General features: G+C 27.6%; 15 protein-coding genes across 15 annotated transcripts; 8 read left to right on the top strand and 7 right to left on the bottom strand.

The window, feature by feature from the left end:
- Positions 1 to 107: 107 nt before the first annotated feature.
- T552_00424 (hypothetical protein) lies at positions 108 to 1,955 on the top strand. Its single transcript, XM_018369039.1, has 4 exons — positions 108 to 252; positions 297 to 1,058; positions 1,105 to 1,272; positions 1,317 to 1,955. The coding sequence occupies exons 1-4, from the start codon at positions 154 to 156 to the stop codon at positions 1,911 to 1,913; spliced, it is 1,626 nt and encodes a 541-aa protein (XP_018227308.1). The 5' UTR covers positions 108 to 153; the 3' UTR covers positions 1,914 to 1,955.
- On the bottom strand, positions 1,929 to 3,489 carry T552_00423 (hypothetical protein). The gene is made up of 3 exons (XM_018369038.1): positions 3,210 to 3,489; positions 2,948 to 3,165; positions 1,929 to 2,901 (listed from the first exon to the last, which is right to left on the bottom strand). The coding sequence occupies exons 1-3, from the start codon at positions 3,442 to 3,444 to the stop codon at positions 1,975 to 1,977; spliced, it is 1,380 nt and encodes a 459-aa protein (XP_018227307.1). The 5' UTR covers positions 3,445 to 3,489; the 3' UTR covers positions 1,929 to 1,974.
- A 407-nt stretch (positions 3,490 to 3,896) lies between these two features.
- Positions 3,897 to 4,465, bottom strand: T552_00422 (hypothetical protein). Its single transcript, XM_018369037.1, has 4 exons — positions 4,445 to 4,465; positions 4,359 to 4,397; positions 4,110 to 4,310; positions 3,897 to 4,061 (listed from the first exon to the last, which is right to left on the bottom strand). Exons 1-4 carry the CDS (start codon positions 4,456 to 4,458, stop codon positions 3,941 to 3,943), a joined length of 375 nt encoding a protein of 124 aa, XP_018227306.1. The 5' UTR covers positions 4,459 to 4,465; the 3' UTR covers positions 3,897 to 3,940.
- An 83-nt stretch (positions 4,466 to 4,548) lies between these two features.
- T552_00421 (hypothetical protein) lies at positions 4,549 to 5,543 on the top strand. The gene is made up of 2 exons (XM_018369036.1): positions 4,549 to 4,955; positions 5,005 to 5,543. The coding sequence occupies exons 1-2, from the start codon at positions 4,595 to 4,597 to the stop codon at positions 5,505 to 5,507; spliced, it is 864 nt and encodes a 287-aa protein (XP_018227305.1). The 5' UTR covers positions 4,549 to 4,594; the 3' UTR covers positions 5,508 to 5,543.
- Positions 5,544 to 5,571: 28 nt separating this feature from the next.
- Positions 5,572 to 6,462, bottom strand: T552_00420 (hypothetical protein). Its single transcript, XM_018369035.1, has 3 exons — positions 6,395 to 6,462; positions 6,021 to 6,351; positions 5,572 to 5,963 (listed from the first exon to the last, which is right to left on the bottom strand). The coding sequence occupies exons 1-3, from the start codon at positions 6,415 to 6,417 to the stop codon at positions 5,616 to 5,618; spliced, it is 702 nt and encodes a 233-aa protein (XP_018227304.1). The 5' UTR covers positions 6,418 to 6,462; the 3' UTR covers positions 5,572 to 5,615.
- A 154-nt stretch (positions 6,463 to 6,616) lies between these two features.
- Positions 6,617 to 8,697, bottom strand: T552_00419 (hypothetical protein; the record flags this gene model as incomplete). The annotated part of the gene is made up of 7 exons (XM_018369034.1): positions 6,617 to 6,955; positions 7,004 to 7,060; positions 7,560 to 7,987; positions 8,038 to 8,277; positions 8,319 to 8,327; positions 8,379 to 8,601; positions 8,644 to 8,697. The coding sequence occupies 7 exons, from the start codon at positions 8,695 to 8,697 to the stop codon at positions 6,617 to 6,619; spliced, it is 1,350 nt and encodes a 449-aa protein (XP_018227303.1).
- Positions 8,698 to 8,798: 101 nt separating this feature from the next.
- Positions 8,799 to 9,283, top strand: T552_00418 (hypothetical protein). Its single transcript, XM_018369033.1, has 2 exons — positions 8,799 to 9,050; positions 9,099 to 9,283. The coding sequence occupies exons 1-2, from the start codon at positions 8,884 to 8,886 to the stop codon at positions 9,235 to 9,237; spliced, it is 306 nt and encodes a 101-aa protein (XP_018227302.1). The 5' UTR covers positions 8,799 to 8,883; the 3' UTR covers positions 9,238 to 9,283.
- Positions 9,284 to 9,546: 263 nt separating this feature from the next.
- Positions 9,547 to 14,607, top strand: T552_00417 (hypothetical protein). The gene is made up of 16 exons (XM_018369032.1): positions 9,547 to 9,799; positions 9,841 to 11,181; positions 11,231 to 11,302; positions 11,349 to 11,516; positions 11,564 to 11,705; positions 11,751 to 11,935; positions 11,978 to 12,241; positions 12,285 to 12,458; positions 12,500 to 12,898; positions 12,943 to 13,138; positions 13,189 to 13,267; positions 13,314 to 13,608; positions 13,658 to 13,804; positions 13,850 to 13,997; positions 14,042 to 14,336; positions 14,380 to 14,607. Exons 1-16 carry the CDS (start codon positions 9,593 to 9,595, stop codon positions 14,561 to 14,563), a joined length of 4,296 nt encoding a protein of 1,431 aa, XP_018227301.1. The 5' UTR covers positions 9,547 to 9,592; the 3' UTR covers positions 14,564 to 14,607.
- A 93-nt stretch (positions 14,608 to 14,700) lies between these two features.
- Positions 14,701 to 15,781, top strand: T552_00416 (hypothetical protein). The gene is made up of 5 exons (XM_018369031.1): positions 14,701 to 14,747; positions 14,805 to 15,127; positions 15,176 to 15,255; positions 15,305 to 15,465; positions 15,511 to 15,781. Exons 1-5 carry the CDS (start codon positions 14,745 to 14,747, stop codon positions 15,733 to 15,735), a joined length of 792 nt encoding a protein of 263 aa, XP_018227300.1. The 5' UTR covers positions 14,701 to 14,744; the 3' UTR covers positions 15,736 to 15,781.
- A 59-nt stretch (positions 15,782 to 15,840) lies between these two features.
- On the top strand, positions 15,841 to 17,064 carry T552_00415 (transcription elongation factor S-II). Its single transcript, XM_018369030.1, has 7 exons — positions 15,841 to 15,954; positions 15,999 to 16,058; positions 16,110 to 16,727; positions 16,775 to 16,804; positions 16,853 to 16,879; positions 16,927 to 16,954; positions 16,996 to 17,064. Exons 1-7 carry the CDS (start codon positions 15,886 to 15,888, stop codon positions 17,016 to 17,018), a joined length of 855 nt encoding a protein of 284 aa, XP_018227299.1. The 5' UTR covers positions 15,841 to 15,885; the 3' UTR covers positions 17,019 to 17,064.
- Positions 17,065 to 17,138: 74 nt separating this feature from the next.
- On the bottom strand, positions 17,139 to 18,837 carry T552_00414 (hypothetical protein). Its single transcript, XM_018369029.1, has 4 exons — positions 18,299 to 18,837; positions 17,916 to 18,257; positions 17,439 to 17,872; positions 17,139 to 17,396 (listed from the first exon to the last, which is right to left on the bottom strand). The coding sequence occupies exons 1-4, from the start codon at positions 18,785 to 18,787 to the stop codon at positions 17,183 to 17,185; spliced, it is 1,479 nt and encodes a 492-aa protein (XP_018227298.1). The 5' UTR covers positions 18,788 to 18,837; the 3' UTR covers positions 17,139 to 17,182.
- A 48-nt stretch (positions 18,838 to 18,885) lies between these two features.
- T552_00413 (hypothetical protein) lies at positions 18,886 to 20,051 on the bottom strand. The gene has a single exon (XM_018369028.1). It carries the CDS (start codon positions 20,003 to 20,005, stop codon positions 18,932 to 18,934), a length of 1,074 nt encoding a protein of 357 aa, XP_018227297.1. The 5' UTR covers positions 20,006 to 20,051; the 3' UTR covers positions 18,886 to 18,931.
- A 102-nt stretch (positions 20,052 to 20,153) lies between these two features.
- T552_00412 (hypothetical protein) lies at positions 20,154 to 23,779 on the bottom strand. Its single transcript, XM_018369027.1, has 12 exons — positions 22,542 to 23,779; positions 22,333 to 22,495; positions 22,158 to 22,289; positions 22,004 to 22,102; positions 21,898 to 21,957; positions 21,781 to 21,853; positions 21,675 to 21,735; positions 21,530 to 21,634; positions 21,453 to 21,482; positions 21,231 to 21,410; positions 20,550 to 21,186; positions 20,154 to 20,504 (listed from the first exon to the last, which is right to left on the bottom strand). Exons 1-12 carry the CDS (start codon positions 23,730 to 23,732, stop codon positions 20,200 to 20,202), a joined length of 3,036 nt encoding a protein of 1,011 aa, XP_018227296.1. The 5' UTR covers positions 23,733 to 23,779; the 3' UTR covers positions 20,154 to 20,199.
- Positions 23,780 to 23,861: 82 nt separating this feature from the next.
- Positions 23,862 to 24,333, top strand: T552_00411 (hypothetical protein). The gene is made up of 3 exons (XM_018369026.1): positions 23,862 to 23,959; positions 24,006 to 24,097; positions 24,145 to 24,333. The coding sequence occupies exons 1-3, from the start codon at positions 23,895 to 23,897 to the stop codon at positions 24,285 to 24,287; spliced, it is 300 nt and encodes a 99-aa protein (XP_018227295.1). The 5' UTR covers positions 23,862 to 23,894; the 3' UTR covers positions 24,288 to 24,333.
- A 297-nt stretch (positions 24,334 to 24,630) lies between these two features.
- T552_00410 (hypothetical protein) lies at positions 24,631 to 25,969 on the top strand (the record flags this gene model as incomplete). The annotated part of the gene is made up of 5 exons (XM_018369025.1): positions 24,631 to 25,220; positions 25,275 to 25,360; positions 25,413 to 25,503; positions 25,547 to 25,689; positions 25,734 to 25,969. The coding sequence occupies 5 exons, from the start codon at positions 24,631 to 24,633 to the stop codon at positions 25,967 to 25,969; spliced, it is 1,146 nt and encodes a 381-aa protein (XP_018227294.1).
- Between the last annotated feature and the right edge of the window lie 275 nt (positions 25,970 to 26,244).

Below are 26,244 nucleotides of genomic sequence, written 5' to 3'. Positions count from 1 at the left end.
TAGAAAAGATAGTACTTACCTTAAAAAGGGTTTAAAACTAGCTGATCAGATATATTTTATCAGCTTGAATATAATTTACAATTTTTTCCTGTATTTTTAAGCATATTTTTCAATTTTTTATTTAAATATTTGGTGTTAAGATATTGTGTTATCATGTCTAGATGGTGGATACTGATATCAGTGGTTGTTTTTATTTTTTTATGGTCTTTAATTGATTTTTCATCAAATTATTATGAAAAGGAAAAGCTCTGGGTAATTGGACGTATATCTATGAAGCAATGGTTAACTGGTTTAAGTTGTTAGATGTATCAATTTATCCAGTTCCTTTTAGTCTTATTGAAAGAATTGTTTCAGAGCTAGATCCTTTGTTAAAGAACCTAACATTTGAGACAGATTATTTTAAATATTATAGACTTAATCTTTTTGCAGCACGCTGCCCATTCTGGGGACTAGAGAATGGATTATGTGGGAATAAGGCATGTATGGTAGATGTACTGGAAGATCCGCTACTTTCGGAGGCATGGAAGCCATCAATATTGGGTAAAATCCAAGGACTTACAGTAGAACAGCCATTTCTCCCCAAAAAAACATCCAAGTTGCCATTTGAAGGAGCACTTGGGACAGAGACATCAGAAAGATGTATATATGAGGAGTCGTATAATTCAGATAGAGACTATTGTATTCCTGAGGATGAATCAGAAGAGAATATTGTATATGTGTCTTTGGTGGATAATCCAGAAAAATATACAGGATATTCAGGAGAAAGTGCGCATCAAGTATGGAGAGCTATATATAGGGAGAATTGTTTTGAAGTTCCTCATAATTTTGTTGATCCAATGATTAAAAATAAATCATTATTTTCTAATAAATTGGAAGAAATTATGGTACACAGAAATAATTGGAATTCTAAAGATAATGAAGGGAAGAGACGAGGTGCAATGGCTCAGGAACCAGTTTGTCTTGAAAAAAGATTGTTTTATCGAATTATATCAGGAATGCATGCAAGTATATCAACACACTTGTGTAAAGAATATCTTAATAAAACAACGGGTTTATGGGTATTAGAATTTGTTATGTAAAATGTTTTATTTAATTATAATATAGGAACCAAATTTCCAGTGTTTTATGGAACGAGTTGGAAATTATTCTGATAGAATTGAAAATATATACTTTAACTATGTTTTAATTTTGAGGGCATTAGCAAAATTGGATAAATATTTACAAAATTATACATTTTGTGAAGGAGATAACGAAAGTAATACAATGACAAAGGTTGTTATCTAATATTTTTTAAAAATTGATTTAATATATTACAGTATAAAGTTAATAAATTGATTTCAAAAATATCATTTATTCCTAAATTGTTTGATGAGAAGCTTATGTTTGATACATCACATAATAGTTTTGCTATTCATTTAAAGGACGAATTTCGAATGAGGTTTAGGAATGTTAGTAAACTTATGGATTGTGTTAGTTGCGACAAATGTCGTTTATGGGGAAAAATTCAAATTGCAGGATTTGGCACTGCATTAAAAATTCTTTTTGAATTTGACGATTTTAAAGATCAAAATGAATTTTCATTACGAAGAACAGAACTTGTTGCACTCATTAATACATTTGATCGCATATCATCTTCTATTCATTTTATACAGGAATTTTCAACAATACTTTCCAATATAGATAATAATTTTTACAAGCATAATAATTCTCATGCATTACATTTTTTTTCAAAAATTAAAAAAACAATCTTACACAAATCTTCTTTTAACCTCAAATGCATTATAAAATCATTTAGTGTCGAATACAATAATATTAAAGATGTGTTTATATATATTATTAATTCATGGGTTAGGATTTTCAAAACTATTTATATATATATAAAGAGGAAAAATAGAGTCATCTTTTTTAAATAAATATTGTAAAAATGTAAAAATCATAGTTATTATAGAAGAAATTTATATGGATATAAAATGTTTATTTCTGTGACCCTTCCAAAATTTCGAATGGTAAAGAAAATTCCTGAACTTTTGCAGTTATTTTAGGAAGTGGTTGCCCAAATGCCAATGTAGTTCTACTACTTCTTCTCCAATTATTTGTAATAGCTTCTCTTATATGTGGTGATTTAATAAACGTTGAGCCTTTTTTATTTTTAGTTGAACATGTAATTTTGTTAGTCTCTTCTTTTTGAACTTTGATGCCTCCATTGCAAATAGGAATGTTTCCATTCTTAATAGGTGTATCTTCATTTTTAATATGAGTATCCTCGTTTTGTACATTTTTATCTTCAATATATGTATCTTCATTTTTAATGGATATATTTTCACTCTTATTACACTCTTCTTCAGGTATTGTATGAGATAATGGTACGATTACATTATTATCTCGAGAATCTGATGAACTCGTTGATTTTTTTCGCTTTTTTTGAATATGTTTATCTATATTCAATTCATCATTATTTATTTTCTCACTTACAACAGATGCAATTTCTGAATTTTCATCGTTTGATCTCTTTTTTGAATGATTTTTTGAAAAAAACGTTTTATTAGTTTTTGAAATTGAATTTTTATTTAAATCAATATGTTTTTTTGCTCTTTTTTTATGTTCTAATTGAAGTTTTTTCCATGAATCAAATTTCTTCAGAACTTGCTCCAATCTTTTAACAATATATCGTCTTTGAATCTCCAATGGATCTTTACATCCTGTAATTTTAGAAATAGCCATTACAACTTTTTTCCAATTCGACCCATTAAGTTGATCAATTTTTTGCTCCAAATAAAGTCGATCATATGTAAATCTTTCATACTCAATATTTCGAATTTGCTTTTCTTGTCTATCAAAACGTTTATGAATCGAATGATATAGATTATCTGATAATGGATCTACTAAAATATTCGATTTAATCTGATTCAATATTAATAAAATCCTCTCCAATTAATCCTAATTAAACCTTCGGTTCAATCTTGCAACTTGGTGATATTTTAAAAACAACTGGTGTCATAACTGGTACATTTTTTTTTGATGAAATATACATAGAAAGATCTTCAGATATCTGTTCAAATAATGGATGAGCTCGAAGGTTCATAAATTCCTTAGGTTGACGTGCAATTAATATTGAAAGCTGTAATAGCTCTTCATCGATATTTGCTGGTGTATAGATATTATAGTCTTTATCATAACATTAATATAAAAATAAAATACAGAAACCATACTAAATTCATCATTATTATAGTTGTAAATATATCGAATAATCGTCTGGACTGCTATTCCATCCATATAACTCTCACGAATTGGTCGTCCATTATTTTTTAATGAAATACCATTATTAAATGGTTTCCATCCATTCGATTCTCCTCTTTCACAATATGTATCTTCTTCTACATTACATATACTCTCTCTTTCATTAATTATCTCATGTTTATTAAATATAGATGTTCTATTTCCCATTTTCTTAATATTTCTCTAATTTAATCCCAAAATATTCAATATTTTTAACAAAACTTAATAAAATATCCTCTGAACTTTATATTTCTTAGAAGAATAGCTTAAAAACATCTTATTTCTATTAATATTAAGCTTAATATTGCTTTATTAAAAAAAGTAGCAAAATATACGTTAACGAACTGAGTTTTTTTAAAAAAAAGGTTATTCAACCTATTATATATTGAATAAGACTATTTCTCTATTTATTTAAATGTTCTGTAAATAAATAAGATATTAATCTTAAAAAAAACCTGTTAAATTAAGAAAAAAACTTGAGATATAGACTAGCAATATATGTTTATAAAAAATAAAACTACCTTTTTTAAAGCAGAGCCATAAATATTAAGTACTAAATAGTTAGAAATAGCTAGCAATATATTTTAAAAAGCCAGTATATTTATGTTTTTTTTAAAATAGTTTTTTGTTCATTTTAGCTTCTTGTTTTCTTGTATCAACTAGTTTATGTAGAAAATAATAATCCAAGTGCCTTTTTAACTGCTTCCATACACTCCATAATCTCCTTACGTGTCTTCTCAAGCTCTTCTTCCTTAGCAATAACCCAATCAACACTTAAACGTATTCTACTTGTTTTTAACACTATTTCCCTCTCTTTAAACCCAATATCTTACCGTTTTCGAGTCATAAGATGATCATATACAATCCTACTCCTTATCCAAGACTGTAATTCTTGGCAAAGTTCTTTATATTCTGTAAATAACAAATCTTCTTCCTCATTAATAATCTCCATAGTTGACATATAAGCTGCTGTCATCATATCCACATCAAATCTTGGAAGTACATCTAATACACTATTTGTCTTCTTTATTTCTCTAAAAATAATTACATTTTATCATAATAAAGACCAGAAATTCACAGACATTGTTGAAACATCATTTTTAGGTTCTTCTAACTTAATACTAAAGCAATAAATTGAGCTGAAACTTCTTTAACATATAGAACTAACCTATTAAGACTCATATTAAGTGTTATTAAGTCTTTATTAGGGATTCTTAAGGGATTCTAACAGTTTTTAATAAAAACTAGACGTTAACGCTTATCTTTTCTTAAGAAGTTAAGAAATTGTTAATATTTCTTAACAAAATCACAATAACAGATGAGATTTATGAGGTCTACTTTGTTTATATGGGTTAGAAGAGGGCAGCGTTGTATTTCAACAGAAGCATTTCAGATACAAGTTATTGGAGCACTTACAAGAAAGGCAGAAGAAACAAATGTATCAAAGATACAGGAAATGTCTTCTAATAGGAGAAAAAATATGAAGAAAGACTTATTTGAAAGATTAAAGAGGAAAAAGATTAATATTCTGGCGAATCCATTGATACAGGGTATTTTACCATATGATGAGTCTAAAATACCCTATGGAATGAAGAATAGTACATTAAAAAAGGGATATATGGGGTTACCACGTCCAAACAATGCAAGTATTATGGATACGAATCTTATTCCATATGAGGGTTTGTCTATATAAGGAGAGATATGAAGATTATTAAAAAAAATGTATAGAATATGAAGATTTATTAGCTTTATTAAGGGATATAAACAGAGGAGTAAGTAGGAAAGAAGAGGGGAATAATTTGATAGGGAATGAAATGTTAAAAGAGAAATTTAAATCAAAAAAGGATGATTATGAAAAAAATAAGAAGATAAATCATAGTTCTATAATTAAAAAAGAGAGTTATGGGCAAGATATGAATGTTGCTAAGTTTATGTTTGTTTCTAAAAAAGATTTGGGTCCATATATGCCAGATTGGGTTATATTATCAAAAAAATTAAATAATATAGAACCTAAAGGTTATGTAGCAAGACAATTTAAAGGGATAAATAAAGGTTTAAAGAGAATAAATGTTAAAGTTAATGAAAAGGAATCAGATTGCAAAGATATATTTAATATGAATGAGGTAACTTTTTTTAATGATTGTATATATAAAAATTCGTCAATAAAGCCATATAAGAAGATAGAAATGATTAATATTATAAACGACATGTTAAAATGCAAAACTATTTAGGCAGAGTATGTAATGTAACATATATAATAATACATATTATGTATAATATATTAGATCTTATATGACTTGTATATAATAATTATCCTGAATAAAAATGTGAAAGCATTATTAGTTTTTTAAAATACTTTTTTTTGTATATTCAATTATTTTTTTAACTTCATTATTTGCATTACTAATTATTTTTGTAATTTCTTTTTCTTTAAGTTTTACTTCATTTTCACTCAATTCACCTTGTTGTTTTGCTTTTTTTAAACGTTTCAGACCTTTTGATCTTATATTTCGTATAGTTATTTCTGTATTTTCTCCAAGTTTTGATATCTCTGTTAACTTTTTTTTTTGACCTTCTTCTGTGAGTGGAGGTAAAGGTATAACATATTGAAGAGGATTCGACGGATGAATAACAGGATTAAGTCCAAGTGATGAAGATCGTATTGTAGAAACTAATATTTTGGTATTCTATTAAATATTAGTCAAAAATAAATAATATATATATATATATATATATATAGAGACATCATTATCATAAATTGTTAACAGTATAGATTTATTATTTTGCATAGATACGTGTGCCAAATCTTTAAGTAGAACATTTTTCTTCTTAGAAATAGGAATTTTTAAGTTATCAAGTAAAGAAATATTAGATGAGCCCATTTTAAGAGATTCTGATTCTTTTTTTAAATATAAAATTGCATCATTGATACTTTCATTTAGTTTTTTTGTATCTATAATTTCCTTTATATCATCAATCTCATGTATTCCTTTATTTCTTTTTGATTTTAATTCAAATAATAAGAAAGATTTCTGATGTATATATTTTCTAAAAGATTTAAAATAAAAAATATGTCTATAAAATATTATCTTTCAGAATATTTAAGTATAATAAATACCGTCTATAAAATAAGAAAGACATTCAAAATGATTTGTTTCTAATAAGTTATATTTTTATAAAATTTTGATAAGTTTTCGAAAAAATAATTTGATAATATGATAAATAATACATGAAATCTGTTCAATATTTAAGTAGAAAATTAAAGCTGTATATAGAATATAATTTGTCCATAAATTATATAAGTTGATTTTGAAATATAGTTGTTAAATGATTAATTGTACTATTTGTTATAATGATATGTTATAAAGTTTTCATGACGATTGAATAAAGAAAGAAGAGTTTCTCTTTCTGGCTCTATTTCTGTATTATTTTGTATATTTTCAGTCTTACCAGAAAAACTTAAAATAATAAAAGAAAGAAGAAAAACAGCCAGAAATAATAAATAAGAATATGAATACCATGTTTTAAAAAAGTCATAATTGCCTGTTATATCATTGATAATTGTATTTAAGACTGTTAATGTATATAATCTATCTGAAGGAGAATCTTGTATTTTAAATGATAAAAGAGTAGAATTTGAAAGATTTGTATAATTATAGATATCTTGAGAATTAGAAATCTGAATTCTTTAGTATAAAATTTGTTAAAAATTGATTTGTAATCCTACAGTATAATTGTAATGAAATTGATCAATTTGATGAGTATAATGTCTAGGAATAATGATCTAAAATAAATAAGGAAAAGAAACATCTTTTTAAAATACCTCGCTAAGTGTATAATTGAATGAAAACATTATTAACATTAAAATGGTTAAAGAAATTAAGAAAGTATGAGACAATGTGTCCTTTTTTCTTTTTTTATGTGTATTATATTTGAAAAGCCTGATAAATGTTAAGAAATCAAGAAAAAAACAATGTTTAAATCAAAAATACCTAAATTTTTCTAATATCTTTGTATTAAAAATTCCAACAATTGTAGTCACACAGAAGTAGAGTATAAAAAGAATGATTATAATAAGATTAATAGGAAAGGTCTTGAATTTATAAATAAAAAACAAATAAAATATTGAATACTTTCCTTAAAAAGATATTGAGATAATAAACTCATATAATAAGAAGGCCATTTTTCACTTATATAATTGTAAAGAGCTTTACAATATTTATTTTCCAATCTAGAAATTCTATATAGAAGATTAACAATCATATTATAAATATAAGTAAAACAAACATTGCCATTGACATCAACAAAACTATTCCTATGGATATAAGTAAGAAAAAAATCCCAATAAGCAATTGAAACATGTGTAAAATTGCTGAAACAGGCTGTTCCCACTTTCTTTTTCCTTCTTCTGTAAGTCGAATACAACGTACAAGTGTTCTCTCCTCCCTTTGAAGAGATTCTAATATTCTACGATCTTTTACATTCATTTTAGTATGAAACCCTGTATAACGAACTTCAATGGCTCGTTGTTTTTCACGGTTAAGAATCAAAGCATGTTTTATATCTGTTGCTGATGTTGGAACATTAATTGACTTCGTCTTTATAATTCTCAAAGGAAACATTGAGAAGCCAAATGCTGTATATATACAAAAAAGAACAATTCCAAATAATAAAATAACATCTACAATAAAAAACATACTTGTCTTGATATCTAGAAAAATTAATCAAATATTATAATAAACCAATTGATAAATTCCTTACATTCAACCTTAAATGTTTGTTCAAAATACACCAAATCTAACATAGAATTCGTTTTCCTTGTAATACTCATAAAAGTTCCACAAAAAAATAATACTATAAATAAAAGTAAAAAAAACAATGATCGTCTTAATGCTTCAAATATTCTCGTCTTATTAGTAGACTCCTCATTCCATTCTTCATAATAATAATACACAAAAGGCAGTATTACAAATAATTCAACTATATGTAACCCATAAAACACTATTTTCATTAATTCCCCTTTCTAATACTCATTTTCATACTGTAATAGCCTACATTTTATAAATATACCATATATCCCTCTTAAAATCTCTTTTTCTTACATATTTTAACTCTTCTTCTCCATAGAAGCATTATCTTTTCTAAATATCCCTCTTTTTCTCTATTTTTCTCATTTATCCACATCATACCAACATCAATAGGATATAGACTAAGCGTCCCTATCATATGTGCCATAATAACTATCATAATCCCCATAATTATCACATTTTTTCTATGTCTATCTTGATACTGACTTATCCATCTAGATAATCCAAATAAAAACACCTATATTCTCAGATATCTGGGACTATTCTTACTAATACTTACAAATATCATTAGTATACAAAGAGCCCATACTGTTGGATGGTCTTTCTTCTCCATATCTTGGCTTTTTCTATTAGTATTGGCTCAGCTATTGTGTTTATCGTGGTATCTTAAGAAATCTCATATGTCTAGGAAATAACCAGGAAATGAAACCCATCCGTATACGTATTTCCTCTGAATTTGTCTATTTCCATATGAAATTGTTGTTTAAGATTGAAAATTGGTCATTTATAGAGCTAATTTATGTTAAGAAATGGGTCATATGATGACAAAGAAATAGACAGGAAAAAATGGCAAATAATGATTAAACAAGCTCTTTATCAGGCATTTGGATTAAGTGGAGAGTCTATTATGACTGATATTTTACATTTAACAGAGGATCAATGTGTTTATATTCGTGTAACATCAAAGTATGAGGAAGATATGTTTAATTGAGGGACAAAATTAATTAAACATAGAGAACAATCAAGGTTTTGGGTAGCAATGACAGGATACTGTGAAAGAAGTATTCAAATTCTGGGTGTATCAGATCATTTAATGGGTTTAATCAATAGAAGCCGATTAGACAAGAGTTTAAGAGGGAGAAAAGAGAGTTAAAGGGTTTTACTGGGGCAATTCTATATTTTATGATGGAAATATATCTTGTTTATATTGTAATAACTAACAAAAAGATGAAATAAGACTTGGTTTTTTTTTTAAAAAAAAAAACAAGTTTTATTTATTATAAGGATTTTTTAAGGGAAAAAAGGCTTTGTATATAACAGGAGATGCTTTATTTTGATTTAGAAATAATATCTTTCTTAGAAAGTATGTAATCTCTGTTTTTTAGATGGACGTTTAATCGGTGACTGAAAAATATAAAAGATTAAGGTTTTCAGTTTGTTTAGAAGGGGTTTTTGGGTTTCATTTGAATGTTTATTAAGGACAATATTGGTATTTTATAACCAGAAAAATGTCTATGATTTATGTGCCATTTATGGAGAGTATGGCTATAGAACATGTTTTAGCAGTTCAATTTGTTTCAAATGAAGAGGATTTAGTTATAGCAAGATCGAATAGATTACAGATATATGGTCTTTTAAAGGAGAAGAAAGAGGGAAGACAGTTTTATTATAAATCGGAGATATCACCGTCATTACATGTTAGAGAGAACCAAGAGGTATATAAGAAGGAGGGTTAGGAGGGGTTAATAAGGCCTAGGATTTTCTTAGTACGGATGTAAAACTAGAGCTGTCACGATTGGAGACGGTATGGTCGTTATTTCTTATTTATGAGACGGAATTGTATGGGGAGATTACCTCTATGACTAAAGTTAGGACAAAGGATTATGATAGAACGAAAAGGGAATGTATTTTAGTAGCGTTTAGGGATGCAAAGGTATCTCTTCTTGAGTGGGATGCATCTAGTTTTGGGATATCGACGGTGAGTATTCATTTTTATGAGAAGGAGGAGTATAGATCATCATTATCTACTGAATATAATACGCAATTGATTATGGATCCATCGTATAGATGTGCGACTCTTAGATTTTATGGAGATATGTTTGCAATAATTCCTTTTCGACAGAAAGATATTCTTTCATTGGATGATGATGTTATGAATATAGGTCAAGATTTGGAGACGTCATCTCAGCCTCCATATTATTCATCATCTGTTATATCTTCAAGACAGATGCATGAAGGTATTTCACATATTATTGATTGTGGTTATCTTTATGATTATCGAGAGCCAACTCTTGCTATTCTTTACTCAGCATTTCAAACATCTACAGGGCTTCTTCCATATCGCCAAGATACAGTAAGTTTTGCAGCAGTTACTTTGGATCTTCAACAAAAGGCATCAACAGCTATTTATACAGTTGATAAACTTCCATATGATTTATTTAGCATTTTACCTCTTCCAAATCCTATTGGAGGCTCACTTCTTATTGGAAATAACGAATTGGTTCATATAGATCAAGCAGCATGTGTAAGAGCAGTTTCAGTAAATTCATTTGCAAAAAAATGCACACATTTGGATTTCGTTGAAGATTATGATCTTGATTTAACGCTTAATGGAGCAGTAGCAACGTATTTATCGTCCTCTCCTGAGCAACCGGGGATTGTACTATTAGTTATTGAGAATGGGCAGTTTGTTCAAGTAGGATTTAAGCTAGATGGTAGGGCAATTAGTTCTCTTATAGTAAAAGTGTTGGATCAGGGCCCTAAAAATGATTTCTTTAGTTCAGAAGCAAGCTGTATAACTTTGTTAAATAAAGAATTATTATTTATTGGAAGCAAGTTCTCCAATGGTGTATTATTAGGATGGAAAAGACAAAGTGAAATTGTAGAACAGATGTTATCAGAACCTCGAGTAATATTTGATGAGGATAGAGAAATTTTAAATGATTTATATGGAGATAGTTTAGATATTATTGATAATAGCCAGATTTTATCGGAGAAAGAGGTTTTTGGGGATATACAGTTTTGTTTATTTGATTCTTTATGTAGCTTTGGTCCTATTGTTGATGCTGCTATTGGGAATTCCTTTTTAGCCTATGGAGTAATTGGATTTTATTTTGAATTGTTTGATTCATTCTAATTTTCAAAAGGATCAACATGCAGTTTTTGATTTAGTAGCTGCTACAGGAAAAAATAAATCAGGCTCTATTAATATATTTAAGGTTGCTATTAACATTATGATGTAGTATATATCTCTGATTATAATAGAAAAGTATACAGCCTGATGTTATTGGCAGTTTTAGCTTTACTGATTGTTGTGGATTATGGACCATTTCTCTTAGAAGTTCTGGTATTGAAGATTTTATGGACGATTCATCTTCTTTAAGAAATAATTTTGATAATTATTTTTTTATTTCAAAGTTAGAAGAAAGTTTGGTATATTTTAAAGAATAAAATAAAAATATGATATAAATATATTTTAGATATTTACTGTTGGTGAAAGTTTTGATGAAGTACAAAATACAGAATTCGATACTCGTGGTAATATAATAGAAATTGGCGCTGTACTTGACCATACAAGAATCGTGCAAGTATCTTGTGATAGTGTTAGAATATACAATCCTGGTATAATATGAATTAAATATCTTCAATAAATTTATCTTTATTTAGATATATCCTTAACACAATATATTTCAATATCTGATCAAGAAAATCCTTTAAACGAGACAATTGTTTTTGCATCTATAATGGATCCTTATATTTTGTTAAAACTCCAAAGCAATCAATTTTTTATACTTTTTGCAAAACATGATTCTAAGGAAATTGTTCAGCTTTTTCTTCCTGAAGCTTTAAAGGTAATATATATGTATATTTTTATGTGATCTAATTATACTTAGAATGAAAAAATTGTTTCGGCATGCTTTTTTTCTCCTCAAGGAGTTATGAGTCAGAGTTTTGACAATTATTTTATGAACAATAATATCTCCAATGATATTAAATACTTATTTTTAAAAGCAAAAGAATCTAATGAAAATAACGATCCAAGATTTCAAGAAATTCATATGAATATCTCCAATGATGATGATATATTTATATTAAAATCTTCAAATCCTTTACTTAAGTTTTTTTGTTTTATTTTATTTCAAAACAATGTATTAAAGGTATTGTTTACTACAAAATATAACAATGGATTAACTTTTATAGATCCATGCTCTTCCATCTATGGATTGTATCTTTATGTCTAGTAATTTTTCTTTATTACCCAAAATTATTCAAAATAGCATAAATGATGAAAATACAGATGAAATTTACAAAAATAAGATTCAAGAAATATTAGTTACAGCTTTGAATAGTAAAATGGATGAACCATATATATTGGTTTTTTTATTTTGAATTCTATTTTTATCTTACTTTTATAGGTTCGTACTGAATGGGAAAATGTGATTATTTACAAAGGTTTTCTATATGCTGAAGATAATACTACATCATTTCCTTTACGTTTTTTAAAAATTGACTTGTTTAAATCTACAACAGATATATTTACTGTCCAAAAATTTCAAAATAATGATATACAGGTTAATAATTCTAATAATCTTAAAAATAATCTTAATGAATTGCATCAAAAATTCATGGTACCTTTTGGTGGTAAAAATGATATCAGATGTGTTTATGTTGGGGGGACTTCATCATATTTTATTATTAAAACACCACATTCATTACCTCATTTGTTTCCTGTAAATATTAAGAACAAAATAGTAAGATTCTCTTCATTTAATACATTGAATTACGAAAATGGGTTTATATATAGTGATTCTGAGGTATTACTTTATTTATAATGTTTTTTTTTGTTTTAATTGATTAGAATATTATAAATATTGGGAAATTAAGTGATGATTATATTTATAGTGAATCATTGGCCATAAAAAATGTAGCTATTGGGAAAACAGTTACATCTATTGCATATCATGTCTCCAAACATGTTTATGCTATTTGTACATCTGAAATGGAGAAATACGAAGTTATGGATGAAGATAATGAATTATTGTTTGAACATGAAAGTTAGTAATTTTAAAAAAATATATTAATATTAATGGTTTATATCTAATAGATGATCCTAATGTTCTTCCTAAACTTCCTCATGGTTTTTTGGAGTTGGTATCTCCTAAAACATGGGAAATAATTGATAGGTATTTATTTATTATCATTTAAATTAGCTAAATTAATTCTATAAAGATATTCCTTTGCAAGAAATGAAGTAGCAGTTACAATTAAATCTGTTAATCTTGAAGTTTCTGAATATACTAAAGCTCGTAAAGAATTTATTGCAGTTGGTACTGGTATATTTCGTGGAGAAGATTTGGCTATGCGTGGCTCAACATATCTTTTTGAGATAGTTGACGTAATACCTGAGCCAAATAAACCTGAAACAAATAAAAAAGTAAAATTAATTTGTCGGGAAGAAGTTAAAGGTGTTGTTTCTGCAATATGTGACATCAATGGCTATCTTTTAAGTGCCCAAAGACAAAAGGTTTTATATTTTATCTATATTTTATATATTTATTTTTAACAATGATCAGGTTATTGTTCGAAGTTTAGAAAATGATGATAGATTAGTTGGTACTGCTTTTATTGATTTAAATATGTATGTTTCTGTTGCAAAAAGTATTCGAAATCTACTTTTGTTTGGAGATATAATGAAAAGCATATGTTTTGTGGGATTTTCTGTCAGTATATACAATATTTTGCTAACTATTACTAAAAATATACAGGAAGAACCTTATAAAATGGTTCTTTTTGGCAAAGATAATAGTTCTATATCTGTTTCATCCACAGAATTTTTGGTAGACAATGAACATTTATATTTTGTTGTTGGAGACGATGATGGAAATATTCATGTCTTTAATTATGATCCTGAAAGTATTGATTTTTTCATTTTTAATTCAATTTTAATAATATAATAGATTCACAATCACTTTTTGGTCAAAAATTACTTAAACGTGGTGATTTTCATGCGGGTTCTCAAATAAGATCTATATTAATGCTTCCTAAACAATCTTTTCAGGAAAATATAAATGATTCTGATCAAATTGAACCCTCTAAAAATCAAGATTCTTTATGTTTATGTATTTCTGACAATGGTGCTATGGGCATATTAATTTTACTTCCAGAAAAAATATATAGAAGACTTTATTTTATTCAAGGTCAACTTATTAATACTGAAGATAAAATAGCTGGACTAAATCCTATTACTTATAGGTTTTTTTTCTCTATTTCTTTCCTTCTTTTAACTTCAATTTAGAATTTCTACTTATATTAATAAAACATCTAATCCTGCTCGTGCAATTTTAGATGGAAAATTATTATACCAATATAATAATCTTCAAATTGATAAACAACAAGATATGGCACGCAAATCCGGTGCTCCTGTTTCTACTATTATTTATGATCTTTTAAAAATCGACTATTCCTTTGCTTATTTATAATTTCATATTTAATCTTTCAAATTATATACAAAAATATCACAAAAATATCACAAAAATATCAATTCATATATTTCATTTCTTAATAAATTATTCTTATCTCTTTTAATTTATATCATTTTTTAATACATGATTCATTAGATTTTAACCAACTTCTTCGTTAAACATCAAAAACTTAAAAAATATGGTAAGTTTTTTAAGATAATATTAAGATTCTTAATAAATAATTGTTAATATTCTTAAGACAGAACAATTGGACGCAGCATTAGATTTATTTAGGCGTTTGCCTTCTCAAGATATATCAAGAAATATAATAGCAGTTCTTGAAAAAGTACCACATTTAACAGAAGATCTTTTGTCTTCAATAGACCAGCCTTTACAGATAAAGAAATGTCCTAAGACATCTAAGTTGTATTTATCTTGTGATTATAATAGAGATGGAGATTCATATCGTTCTCCTTGGAGTAATGAATATACACCAGTATTACCGGATGGAATCGTCCCTAATGAGAGGACACGGAAGCTAGAAATCGCTTTTAATGAGGCGTTTGATATGTACAGAATGCTGTATGTTTTTTTTCCTGAAAAAAAAGACGAAAAATTGATTAATATAAGGTATTATGAAGGAGGCACATCAAGTGTATATTTATGGGACCTTGATAACGGGTTTGCGGGCGTAGTTTTAATAAAAAAAGGTAGTTTTTATTATATATTTGTTTTTTGCTGTATATATATGGATTTTAGAATCATCAAAGAAAGGATATTGGGATTCTATACATGTTTTTGAAGTACCATATGGTTCTCGAACTGTACGCTATAGATTAACAAGTACAATTATATTAAACATGGTAACGCAAAGCGAGTTACTTGGACAAATGAATTTAAGTGGCAATATTACTCGACAGGTTATTTCTTTCTTTATATTATTTATTTTCTTATGAAAAATACAGATTGAACAAGAATTACTTGTTGATGATCTGAATTCTCATATTGTTCATGTTGGTCGTCTTGTTGAAGACATGGAAATAAAAATGCGCAATATATTACAGGAAGTTTATTTTGGTAAAACAAAAGACATATGTAATGATCTACGTTCAATTTCTAAATTATCACAACAAAAAGAAGGTGTTCAACTTCAAAAAGAAATGGTACAAAAACTGCCAAGTAGGAGATAATTCATTTATAATTAATTGTTTTTATGTTTTTTTCACATATATCTTCCACCTTATTATCCAGATTTTCTACGTATAGACGTTAAAAATTCAAAGTGCTGAATATTGCTTGGAAACTTGAGTAAATTGAGGATTTAGAAAGAGTATATAGCGATGGATATTTCAGAGGTTCGTAAGGCTCATAAAGTTCTTCAAAAGGCGTTTCAAGAAGGGAATCAAATGGTATATTTTTTATTTTTTTAATATAAAATTAATAATAATGGTAGTTAATTATTGATATATTAAGGCTTTTAAAGAATAAAGTTGTAGTATCAGAGGCGCTTGTTGTATGGATATTTAACAGTATTTTTTTTGGATATTTTTAAAGGTTTTTATAGGATACAAAGGTGGGAGTTACAATTGGAAAATTAAGGAATTATTCGGAGAAATATGTAGCAGATTTAGCTAAGGAGATTTCTAAGAAATGGAAGGGAGATTTTAGTGCTTTGAAGAAAGCTTCTTTAGTGAAAAATACATCAGAAATGGGGAAAATGTCAGCAACAACCTCTACGTCAAATACGTCAGAAAAAACAAGAAATATGGGATCAAAATGTATTAAAAATGATATTACAGGGGATAAAGTTAGAGACAATTGTATTTCATTGATTTATACTGCATTGGTTAGTGATTCAGAAGATTTGAAGGAAGAAATTTTTTCAAAAGCAAAAGCTATTGATGAATTTGTTTTTGCCTCTTGTTCACATAAAACAGATGATACATATAGACAAAAGATGAGATCTTTGTTATTAAATTTAAAGGATAAAAATAATCCTGGTTTGAGAGAAAATGTTGTTAATGGTGAATTGAGTATACCACGGCTTTGTACAATGACACCACAAGAAATGGCATCAAAAGAACGGAAGGAGGAAATTAAAAAACTGGAAGAGATGAATCTTTTTAAAGCACGAGGGCCTAAGCCAATAAAAGCGGTAACTGATTTATTTCAGTGTGGAAAAGTAATATTAAATTATATTGTATAGCAAATTCTAATATTTACTTATAGTGTAAACAGAGAAAAGTTTCATATTACCAAGTATTTATACAAGTTTAAGTTAGTAATATTTGGCTTATGATTTTATAGATGCAAACCCGAAGAGCAGATGAGCCAGTATTATTTATGCTATTATATAACATTTTTTCTAATAAGATTTATAGATGACTACTTTCTATGAATGCCAAGTTTGTAAGTTTTTAAAGAAATAAATATCTTTTAATGTATTGAAGGTGATAATCGGTGGAAAACATAATTATTGTATATATCAATACAATGTGTTGTAAAAATGACAATCTGCAATAAATATCATAGTTTGTAAGTATTTCATTGATTAGCATATACTTAATAATAAGTACTGACATTAAGTGCTAGATGAATATATTACAAATAGATATAAGTAATTATGTATATGGTACTTTATTGTGTGACGAGAATTTTTACATTTTCAAACCAATCTAACATTGGATTTTCACCGCTAATTGTTTTGGTTGCTTCAATATCAGCCCAATGTTCAAGAAACCTTCTATGAGTATAGATTTCTATATGCCTATTTTCTCCTGGTTGCAAACATGTTGCTTTGTATACACTTTTTAGAATCTCAAAATTTGTTGGAAACATGATATCGAAATATCTAATATATTTAACATATTTCTACAATTGTGCTGGTTATTACCCTTGTTTCACTAAATATGTTGAGCATGGAACTGTCATGCCGGAAAATCGTGTCTGGACTATTGGAGCATTAAGACCTTGAATAGAGTCTGGAAGAGAAAAGAAATCAGATATAATTAATTTATGTTCTGGAAAATAGTCCCGGAGAATATCAAATAAAAGAAGCTGTTTTGTAGGTATAAATTCTGGATCAATTAAGTTTTCTGAAAAAGGAAGATATGTTTTTAATCGTTTTATAAAATAAGAAATTTTATTGTATCTATTTTTATGTGTTTGTGCGATTCTATTTTTTAGCAAGAGATATCTCATTATTAATGGATCCAATATAGGTGAATAAAATTCATGAATATCTCCTATTTCATCAATGACTGCTAATGCCTGATATGCCTGTTGCGTTATTGGATTATATCGTATTAAATCATGTGGAAAATTGTCCTTTTATCCTTATTATATATTATAATAAAAATGCAATACTTACTAATACTTCTAATAGTATAAAAAAACAAGGATTAGAATTTAATGTATTCCAATCTAATATACTTTTATTAATGATTTCAATTTTTTCTTGATGTTCACGATAGTGTTTAGTGTTTTTTATCATTTCCATTTGTTGTGTTGCTAATGGATGGCTAATTTCAATTGCATAGTATTTCGTTCGTGCGTATACATCCGGATCAATACGATCAATATAGTCCATAATATTTAACATTAATGTCCCATTACCCGATCCCACTTCGTATATTATTAAATCATCATATGGATAATAAGATAGTTTATAATGTGTTAGTATATAGCGTGCTATCGCCTCCCCATAATATGGCTATCATATAAGCTATAAAAATAAATAAACATTTATAATACTTTAAACAGCTCCGTCGGCGTATGCCATAACTGATTAGGAAGTTTCATGCCCTTTTGTACAGCCATTTTATCATAATTTTCATATATTTTTCCCAATTTTTTCTGAAAACTATTATTGTCTTTTATCTTTGAAAATTCAAATGACGAAGGTATTGATAAAATACAAGAATGCTTATTGTAATACCCATAAAATGGATTATAAAGAGAATCCTCAATGAAATCACGAACCAACATTTGAACCAGTCGAGGCGGCTCTTTATTTGTTAATAACGACATTGAATTTACAGTTTGACATTTTTGAGGTAAATCTTCAGGAGAAAAGCTATATAATACATTTCCTGCACGATAAGGATAAGTTGGTGTTTGATTCTCTGTATTTTTTTTTATTTGCCATGAAATATAACGTTTTGGATAATAAATTGTTTGATTGTAAAGACGGCTTAAACCGTAAAAGAATGACCGGTTCTTATAAAAAGCCGATATAAACATATTTATTCTAAATAAATAGCTGATTTAAAGTCATGTTTGTTTTTTTTTCTGAAATTTCAAAACAATGGATGTTAATATTTTCGGAAAATACCTTGCATTGTAAAATTTGCCTTGATTTTTTTGTAAATGAAAATTACACAGAGATCATAAACATGAACAAGTAAAACAAAATAGTTTGTTGCAGTGTATTTTTTTTTTATGTGCGTTTTCCACTTCCAAATTTGTTTCTTCAATAGATGTATTAGTAGAATAAGATTTTGTTTCCTGTTGAGAAGCTGATTCGGAAGAGAATGATTCAATTGGATATAAATTATCATAAACTAATGAATGGTTAAGTAAACGATTTGGTTTCGTTTGTGAATTTGTTAAAAAATTATAATATTGATCAAAAAGATGAACATGTGATGAATAAATAGATGCCTTTTGACTTTCATGTGTGTTTCTCGGTACCAATTTGCGTATTTCTTGGTTTTCTATAAATGCTTGATTTGATTTAGGACAATCAATAATAATATCAAATCGTCTAACTGCATGTACTGAATTAAATATCGTGTTTTTGTTATTATGAATAAAAAAATCATTTAAATGCATAGTCATGTCTTTTTCTTCATTATTAGTCATATTCACAGGAATTCCTTCATATCCAAATGATTTATTATATGAATTCGATTTCTCATTCGTTTTCATATATGGAATAAGCGTATTTATTCCCCCCATTTTTAAATCATTTATTCCACTAGAATTCTTATTTGAACACTTCAGACGTCTTATCTTCTTAAAATGCTTTCTTTTTCTTTTTTGACTTTCAATTAATTTAATAATTGATGGTCCAAGACTCCCAAATTCCTCAAAAATCTTCGCTTTTGACGGAAACTTATGGGGAATCTTATCCACCTTATGTTCCTTCTTTTTAATCACTTCTTTTTGCTTTATTGTCACCATTGACATTATATTTTCAAAAAAATCATTTTCAATATTATCATCACTAAAACTTAAGGTTTCTTCCTCTAAAAACCACGAAACTCGAAGATTATTCAAATGTCCTCGATTAACAATGACTTCTCCCGTTCTAAGATCTACTTCGTCGGATTCTTCTGTCATGTCTCTCCCATACCGTTCAAAGATTCCTTCTAATGTTGATTCATACCGCGTACGCGATTCCTGTCGCTTTAACTCTATATATTCTGGATCATATCTATCATAGGAGCTTATTCTCATGATATTTCTTTTATTCAGATGAATTAAAGTTTATCAAAGGGCTAAAGATGTAAAAGTCAGAGTTTGGAGATTAACGAGTGGAGGTCGTGAGGAGAAGGAGAAATTGACTAAGTTATATTTAGAGAGAAATAATATACATAAAAAGAGTCTAAAAATGATATGCACTTTATTGTCTAAAAGTATTAAAATAAAATTTAAGTATGTGAAGAGAAATTTTGAGAAGGATTTTCAAGTAAATGTTTAACGTATATTTCAGCTTTCAATTCGAGCTGTTTATCATCTAAACCACAGACACTTGAGTCTAAAGCGAGTTTTGTGTTTGCCAATGATTGTATATATTCTTCTATGGTATTTTTTGTGACCAAACGAATGACATGAACTTCTTTTATTTGACCGACACGATGTGCACGATCTTCGGCTTGTTTATCATCATGTGGATTGAATGATCCATCGTAGAGAATGACGATGTTGGCACAAGAGAGATTTATGCCGAAGCCGCCTGAAAAAAAGGTGAAAAAGAATAAATATAAGAAAAAAAAGTTACCAGCTTTTGTGGAAAGAAGAAAAACAGTAATGTCAGATTCGTCAGTAAACTGATCGATGATATCTTGGCGTGTGTCTACAGAAGTTCTTCCATCTAAACGAGTAAAAGCGATATTTAAAGTTTCTAGAACTTCTTCTAAGATATTTAAGGTTTCCACGAATTGTGAGAATAATAAAACTTTATTTCCTCTTTCTTTTGCTTCCATAAGAATATATTTAAGCTTTTCAACTTTCCCAGAATTCATCCATGGTGTTCCTTTTAACGCGAATGACTGTATAGAAGGAAATTTTTTACACAATTGATGTATTTCAAAATCTGTCATTACTTCCATATCTTCATAAATATAGTTTTGGTTAGCATTTTGATAATCAGGTTCTTTCATTATATTTTTTGCAATTTTTTTAAGTATAACATTATTATAGATTCGACGAAAAAGTAAAGGATGGTTTGTTGCTTTTCTAAGCTGCATAAGAATATTATATGTGCGTTTCCCATCATTTTTGGATTCAATTCCTGCAGCTCTTTCTTCTACTGATTTTTTTTGAGTAAAAATGCATTCATCATAAATACTTTGTTGTTCTTTATTCATTTCACAAAATTCTATATGTTGAATTTTTTTTGGAAGATCATTTAATACCTATATTTGTTTGAGAAAACATAAAACTTAAAAATAATAATTACATGTATTTTTTTCCTCCTCAAAACAAAAGGTGTCATCATTGACTTTGCTCGCATAATGCGTTGTTCTGAAAGTAAAGTTGATCCTGAATTACCATCATTAATTGTCTTTATTTTAAAAACAGTAATTAATTTTTCAATATTTTCTGAAAATAATGTTGGTAGAATAAAAAATAAAAGAGACTAAATGTAATTTAGTATATAATATATAGTATTATGTCTTACAATTAATTCTTTTAAATTATTTTGTAGAGGCTATATTTAATTTAGTATTAAATGTAAAAACTGAATATAATAATTACCGTGCCAGTAAGAAGAAGACGAAAATTAGCATTAATATTCATCAAATGTTTATATCTTTCAGATAAACTATTCTTAAGAAAATGCCCTTCATCATACACACAAACCTATAATTTTAAATAATTAAAAAAAGTAGAAAAAAATTACATCAAATCTTTGACGTCTAAGAAATGTTCTATCTTCCTTACTTCCAGTAGCTAGTTGGTATCTAATTTATTGTTAATGGAAGATAAATAATAAATTTATTTTATACGTTGTAATTATTATATTATAGTCAGGATTTTCTTCCAAATGATATCTTATATCTAGACGTTCATTTTGAGTTCCTATTTTAATTACTTGTAGTTAAAAGAATTTTATATAATATTACCATAATAAGGCTCAACTTTAAGAGATGGACAGAATTTTGCTAATTCACGAAGCCAGTTTTCTAATGAATTGTTATTTTTAACAATAATATATATATAAGACTATGCCTAATGTAGAAGCAGGAACAACAATAAGATGGGGTCCAGTTTTTCCTAATTCTAGCAAATGTGCAAAAAATGCTATTATTTGACATGTTTTCCCAAGTCCTATATATATATTAACATATATTTATTTATTTATTTAAAGAAAAAAATATAATACCCATTTCATCTGCTAATATTCCAGATAATTTTTTCCTATACAAAAGATTTAACCAATTTACACCAAAAAGTTGATAACGTTTTAATTTAACCGTATCAGGAATAAGATTTGGTTGTTGATTTATATATTCTTCTAAAAAAAAATTAATAAAATATAGAATTGATGTAAAACGTACGATCATTTATTTGAATTTTATCAATATCATCACTACCAATGCTAAGTTCTCCTATTTCTGGGGCAATTTTTAGTCCCCAATTCGATATTGATTTAGAAATGGATTTTCCTAACTCGTCGCATTTAGAAATAAGAGAATCTATGGCCTTGTAACCTTCCAACATCTGCAAATATTTGAATATTTAATAATAAATAATAGATTTATTTTACCTCCATGCATGATTCTAAGACTTTCATACCTAAAGTTTTTTTCTCTTTTCGTCTATCTTTTTCATCTGTTTTACATTTGCTTCGAATTTCTTTTACTGAGTCAATGTTTTTAAAAGGTCTAGATTCTATGATTTCTTCTGCTATTTCTAGAGTACAGTTAGCTAGATCAGCTATTTCTTTAGCCGATTTTTGATTTAAAAATTCTAATGTTTCCTCCTCTAATTGGCTATTATCATTTACATCTTCATTAGATACTGAAGAATCATCTGATTCGGAAAAAGAGTCTTTTTGATTTTTCGTACGAGATATCCCTCTTATAAGTCTTTTTTTCTGAACAAATTTGTTCGTAGTGTGAACAGGAGTTACGTAATTTTGATTTTGAGTCGAATTGATATGTTTTTCTCGAATTGTATAACGAGAATGTTGTAAAGTTCTTTTAGATGTTATCTTTTCCTGTACACCTATTGGAGATGATTTCAGATTCGTAATATCTACATTTTCTAAGTTTGTAAGCTCTGTCGTATTATTAAAACCTGATGATGTTGATGACGTTAGTGTTGATGATGTTAATGGTTTTAATAACATGTTCTCAAGAACGTATTCCGGAAGATGTGGATAAATTCTTCTTAAAAAATCTTTCTTTTTCTGGAACGCTGCACTTTCTATTTTTTTTTCTCTTTCGCTCTTTGCTTGTGGTGCCTTTTGTATTAAATATCCATTTGATAAATTAGCATGCCCATCTACACTTGGTTTTTGCATCATTTCTTTTGTTTCCACATTCACATTTCCTTTCTTTTGATACGCAAACTGCGATGTATATTCTTTAAACTTCTCAATAGGCGATTCCTTAACTACAAATGTTGTATCTTCTACTTTTTCTTGATAAACTTTATTAAAATTATTTTCAACCGGCAATGAACATGATGGCCCTGTAGTATCAACCATTTTATCTTCATTTCTATCCCGTTTATGTATCAGATTCGTTTTCTGTATTAAATCTTTGTTTTCTTCTGTATATAATGTTAAATTATCTATATTTTTGCTTGTCGGGTGATTTTCGCCCAAAAAAGACGAAATAGATATCGGAGATGAACATGCAACTTGAATTACGCTATCATCTTCTCTTTTTAACGGCTCCTCCACATATTCCGTTAGATCAATACATCTTTTCTTATTTTTAGAAACTGTCATTTTATTCTATTCTCTCCCAAATTTTCCTCTTCTTATATCAATTATTCAGCTCATTTCTTAGATATATATTCATAAAACTAATACGAATAGCCTCTTTCTCCTCTATTTAATACATATTTTATATCCTCTCTACAATATATATATATATATTTATCTTAATCGATGAGCTCTGCGGGAATAAAAATGTCGTCCCAAGATGCTGATCAAGCTGATAATGTAGTAAAGAAGTTGTTATTATATCCTTTATTCTTTAGTTATCTTAAGAATTTATAGATATGTTTTATTTAAGTTTTTTTTATTTTCAACTGCTATGATTATTGTACCGATTAGCAGCTATTATTTGTCTTTAAGATATATTTTTAAGGGTTATACATAAGAATCCATGTTTCTAAGCTGATAGTGATATATTTAGAAAATAATACAACATATGCCGCAATTGTTGCTGTATTAATGACGAATGTTGTTTTGGTCGGATATATTATATTAGCACTCATTGAGGAAAAAGATAGCCAGATGAGAGAAAAGGGTGAAACTCTATCTAAGAAGCATCAATAGATATAAAAGATATTTTAAGAATATTTTGTTTTAAAAACATTTTATTTTGTTTTAAAAACATTTTGTTTATTGGTAAATTATAAAAATCTTTTTAGATAGTTTAACTTATTATGTAAAAAGATGAAATAAATTAATATATTAGTATATATATTAGTTGTTTTTTTTTCAATTGAGCTTACAAGTATTTATTGAGATTACAAGTATTCTGCGGGTCAGAACGATATATTATCAACGTCATAAAATTGTCTGTGGATGAAAGTGTGTTTAATAGGAGTATTTAAGAGGAATTAAGAGGCAGAAATTGTAAATAATTTATTGAGAAGGTGTTTTTTTGGGTCTAGAGATGTCTACTTTGCATAGACAAGTGGTTAAAGAGAAATTGAATTCATCCAGGTTTTTTGTTAAGACAGAGACTGAGGGTTTGGATATGAATGAATCAGAGGTAGATGTTGATTATGAGGGACGAGACGAATTCTATGATGAGAATTTGAAAACGAGAGGTTTTAGTGTAGAGGAGAGATCTAGAACGAATGAATTTGTTAAGATAGATAATGAGGATTTTAATGCTTTATGGTCGGGTTATTTTGAAAGATCTTTGAAGATTGGACCATTTCAGGTGTATTTGACGTTACCTAAATTGTCAGAAACAAAGGAAGAGACGGGAATGGCTTTTTTTATTATGCATCATGGTGCAGGATCGTGTGGATTGAGTTTTGCCTGTTTGGCTAAAGAAATTACTGAAATAACTAATGGAAGTTGTGGAATAATATCATTTGATGTTCGTGGACATGGAGTATCGGATGAGGTGTTTCGAAATGGTCTATTAGATCTTGGATTAGAAGAATTATGTAAGGATTTTGTTAGAATTGTACAGCTTGTTTTCCAAGAATTTGGCTTGGATGATATATCAGAAATTATTTTGGTTGGTCATAGGTATTAATTGAATACGTGTTTAAGATATTGAGCTTTTTCTTATGTTTAAAAAAGCATAGGAGGTGCTGTTCTTTCTCATGTGGCAAAAAATCAGTTATTACCAAATATTTTGGGTTGCGCGGTTTTAGATATAGTAGAGGGTATTAATTTAGATATTCATGTTGTTTAATTTAGTCTTTATTTATTATTTAGGATCGGCTATCAACTCTTTTTCGACAATGATGTATCATCTTTTAAAGAGGCCAAAATCTTTTAATACAATACAAGAAGCAATTGATTGGCAGTATGTTATTTTTTCTTTTTTATATTGTTTTAATGTTTTCTAGTTTGAAAAACAAAATTCTAAAAAATGAACAATCTGCCAAGGTTTCTGTACCTTTACTCTTTAAAAAGCAAATATCTACCGATACAAATAAAACTAAATGGGTTTGGAAAGTCAATTTAAATGAAACTGAACATTTTTGGCATGGTAAAATATTTTATTTCTTTTCTTTTTAATTAATATCAACAAAGAATGGCTAAATGATCTTTCCAATTGCTTTTTAGCTATTCCATCTGCAAAATTACTTATTCTTTCAAGTAAAGATAGGCTTGATAAAACACTAATGATTGCTCAAATGCAAGGAAAATTTCAATTGATTACTTTTCAAAACACCAGTCATTTTATTCATGAAGATTTACCCGAATTAACTGCAAAATCGGTTTGTTCTTTAAATCCTTTCATTCCTTCATATAACCCTTATAAATAGCTTGTTTCTTTCTGGAAACGAAACCAAAAGTCCTTGCAATTGACTAAAAGAATTTAAGCTTGTATCTTTCTTCTTACTCGGAACACTCGGGTGTCCTTTAGGAAAATGTGCCCCGTTTTTATGAGACCTTAAACTACGCTTGAAAAAATATTGAACATACTTTTTTTGACACGATTTCTCTTGTTTTTGCCAATAAAGCGGCTTATTTTGCTGTATTTTTCATAGGTTTTTGATACTTTAAATTGCTAAGTATAAATTACATTTAAGAGATAGAT

The sequence above is a fragment of the Pneumocystis carinii genome (assembly GCF_001477545.1).
Source record: "Pneumocystis carinii B80 chromosome Unknown supercont1.2, whole genome shotgun sequence".
Classification (NCBI taxonomy): Eukaryota; Fungi; Ascomycota; class Pneumocystomycetes; order Pneumocystales; family Pneumocystaceae; genus Pneumocystis; species Pneumocystis carinii.
This window is presented reverse-complemented; position numbering and strand designations above follow the sequence as displayed.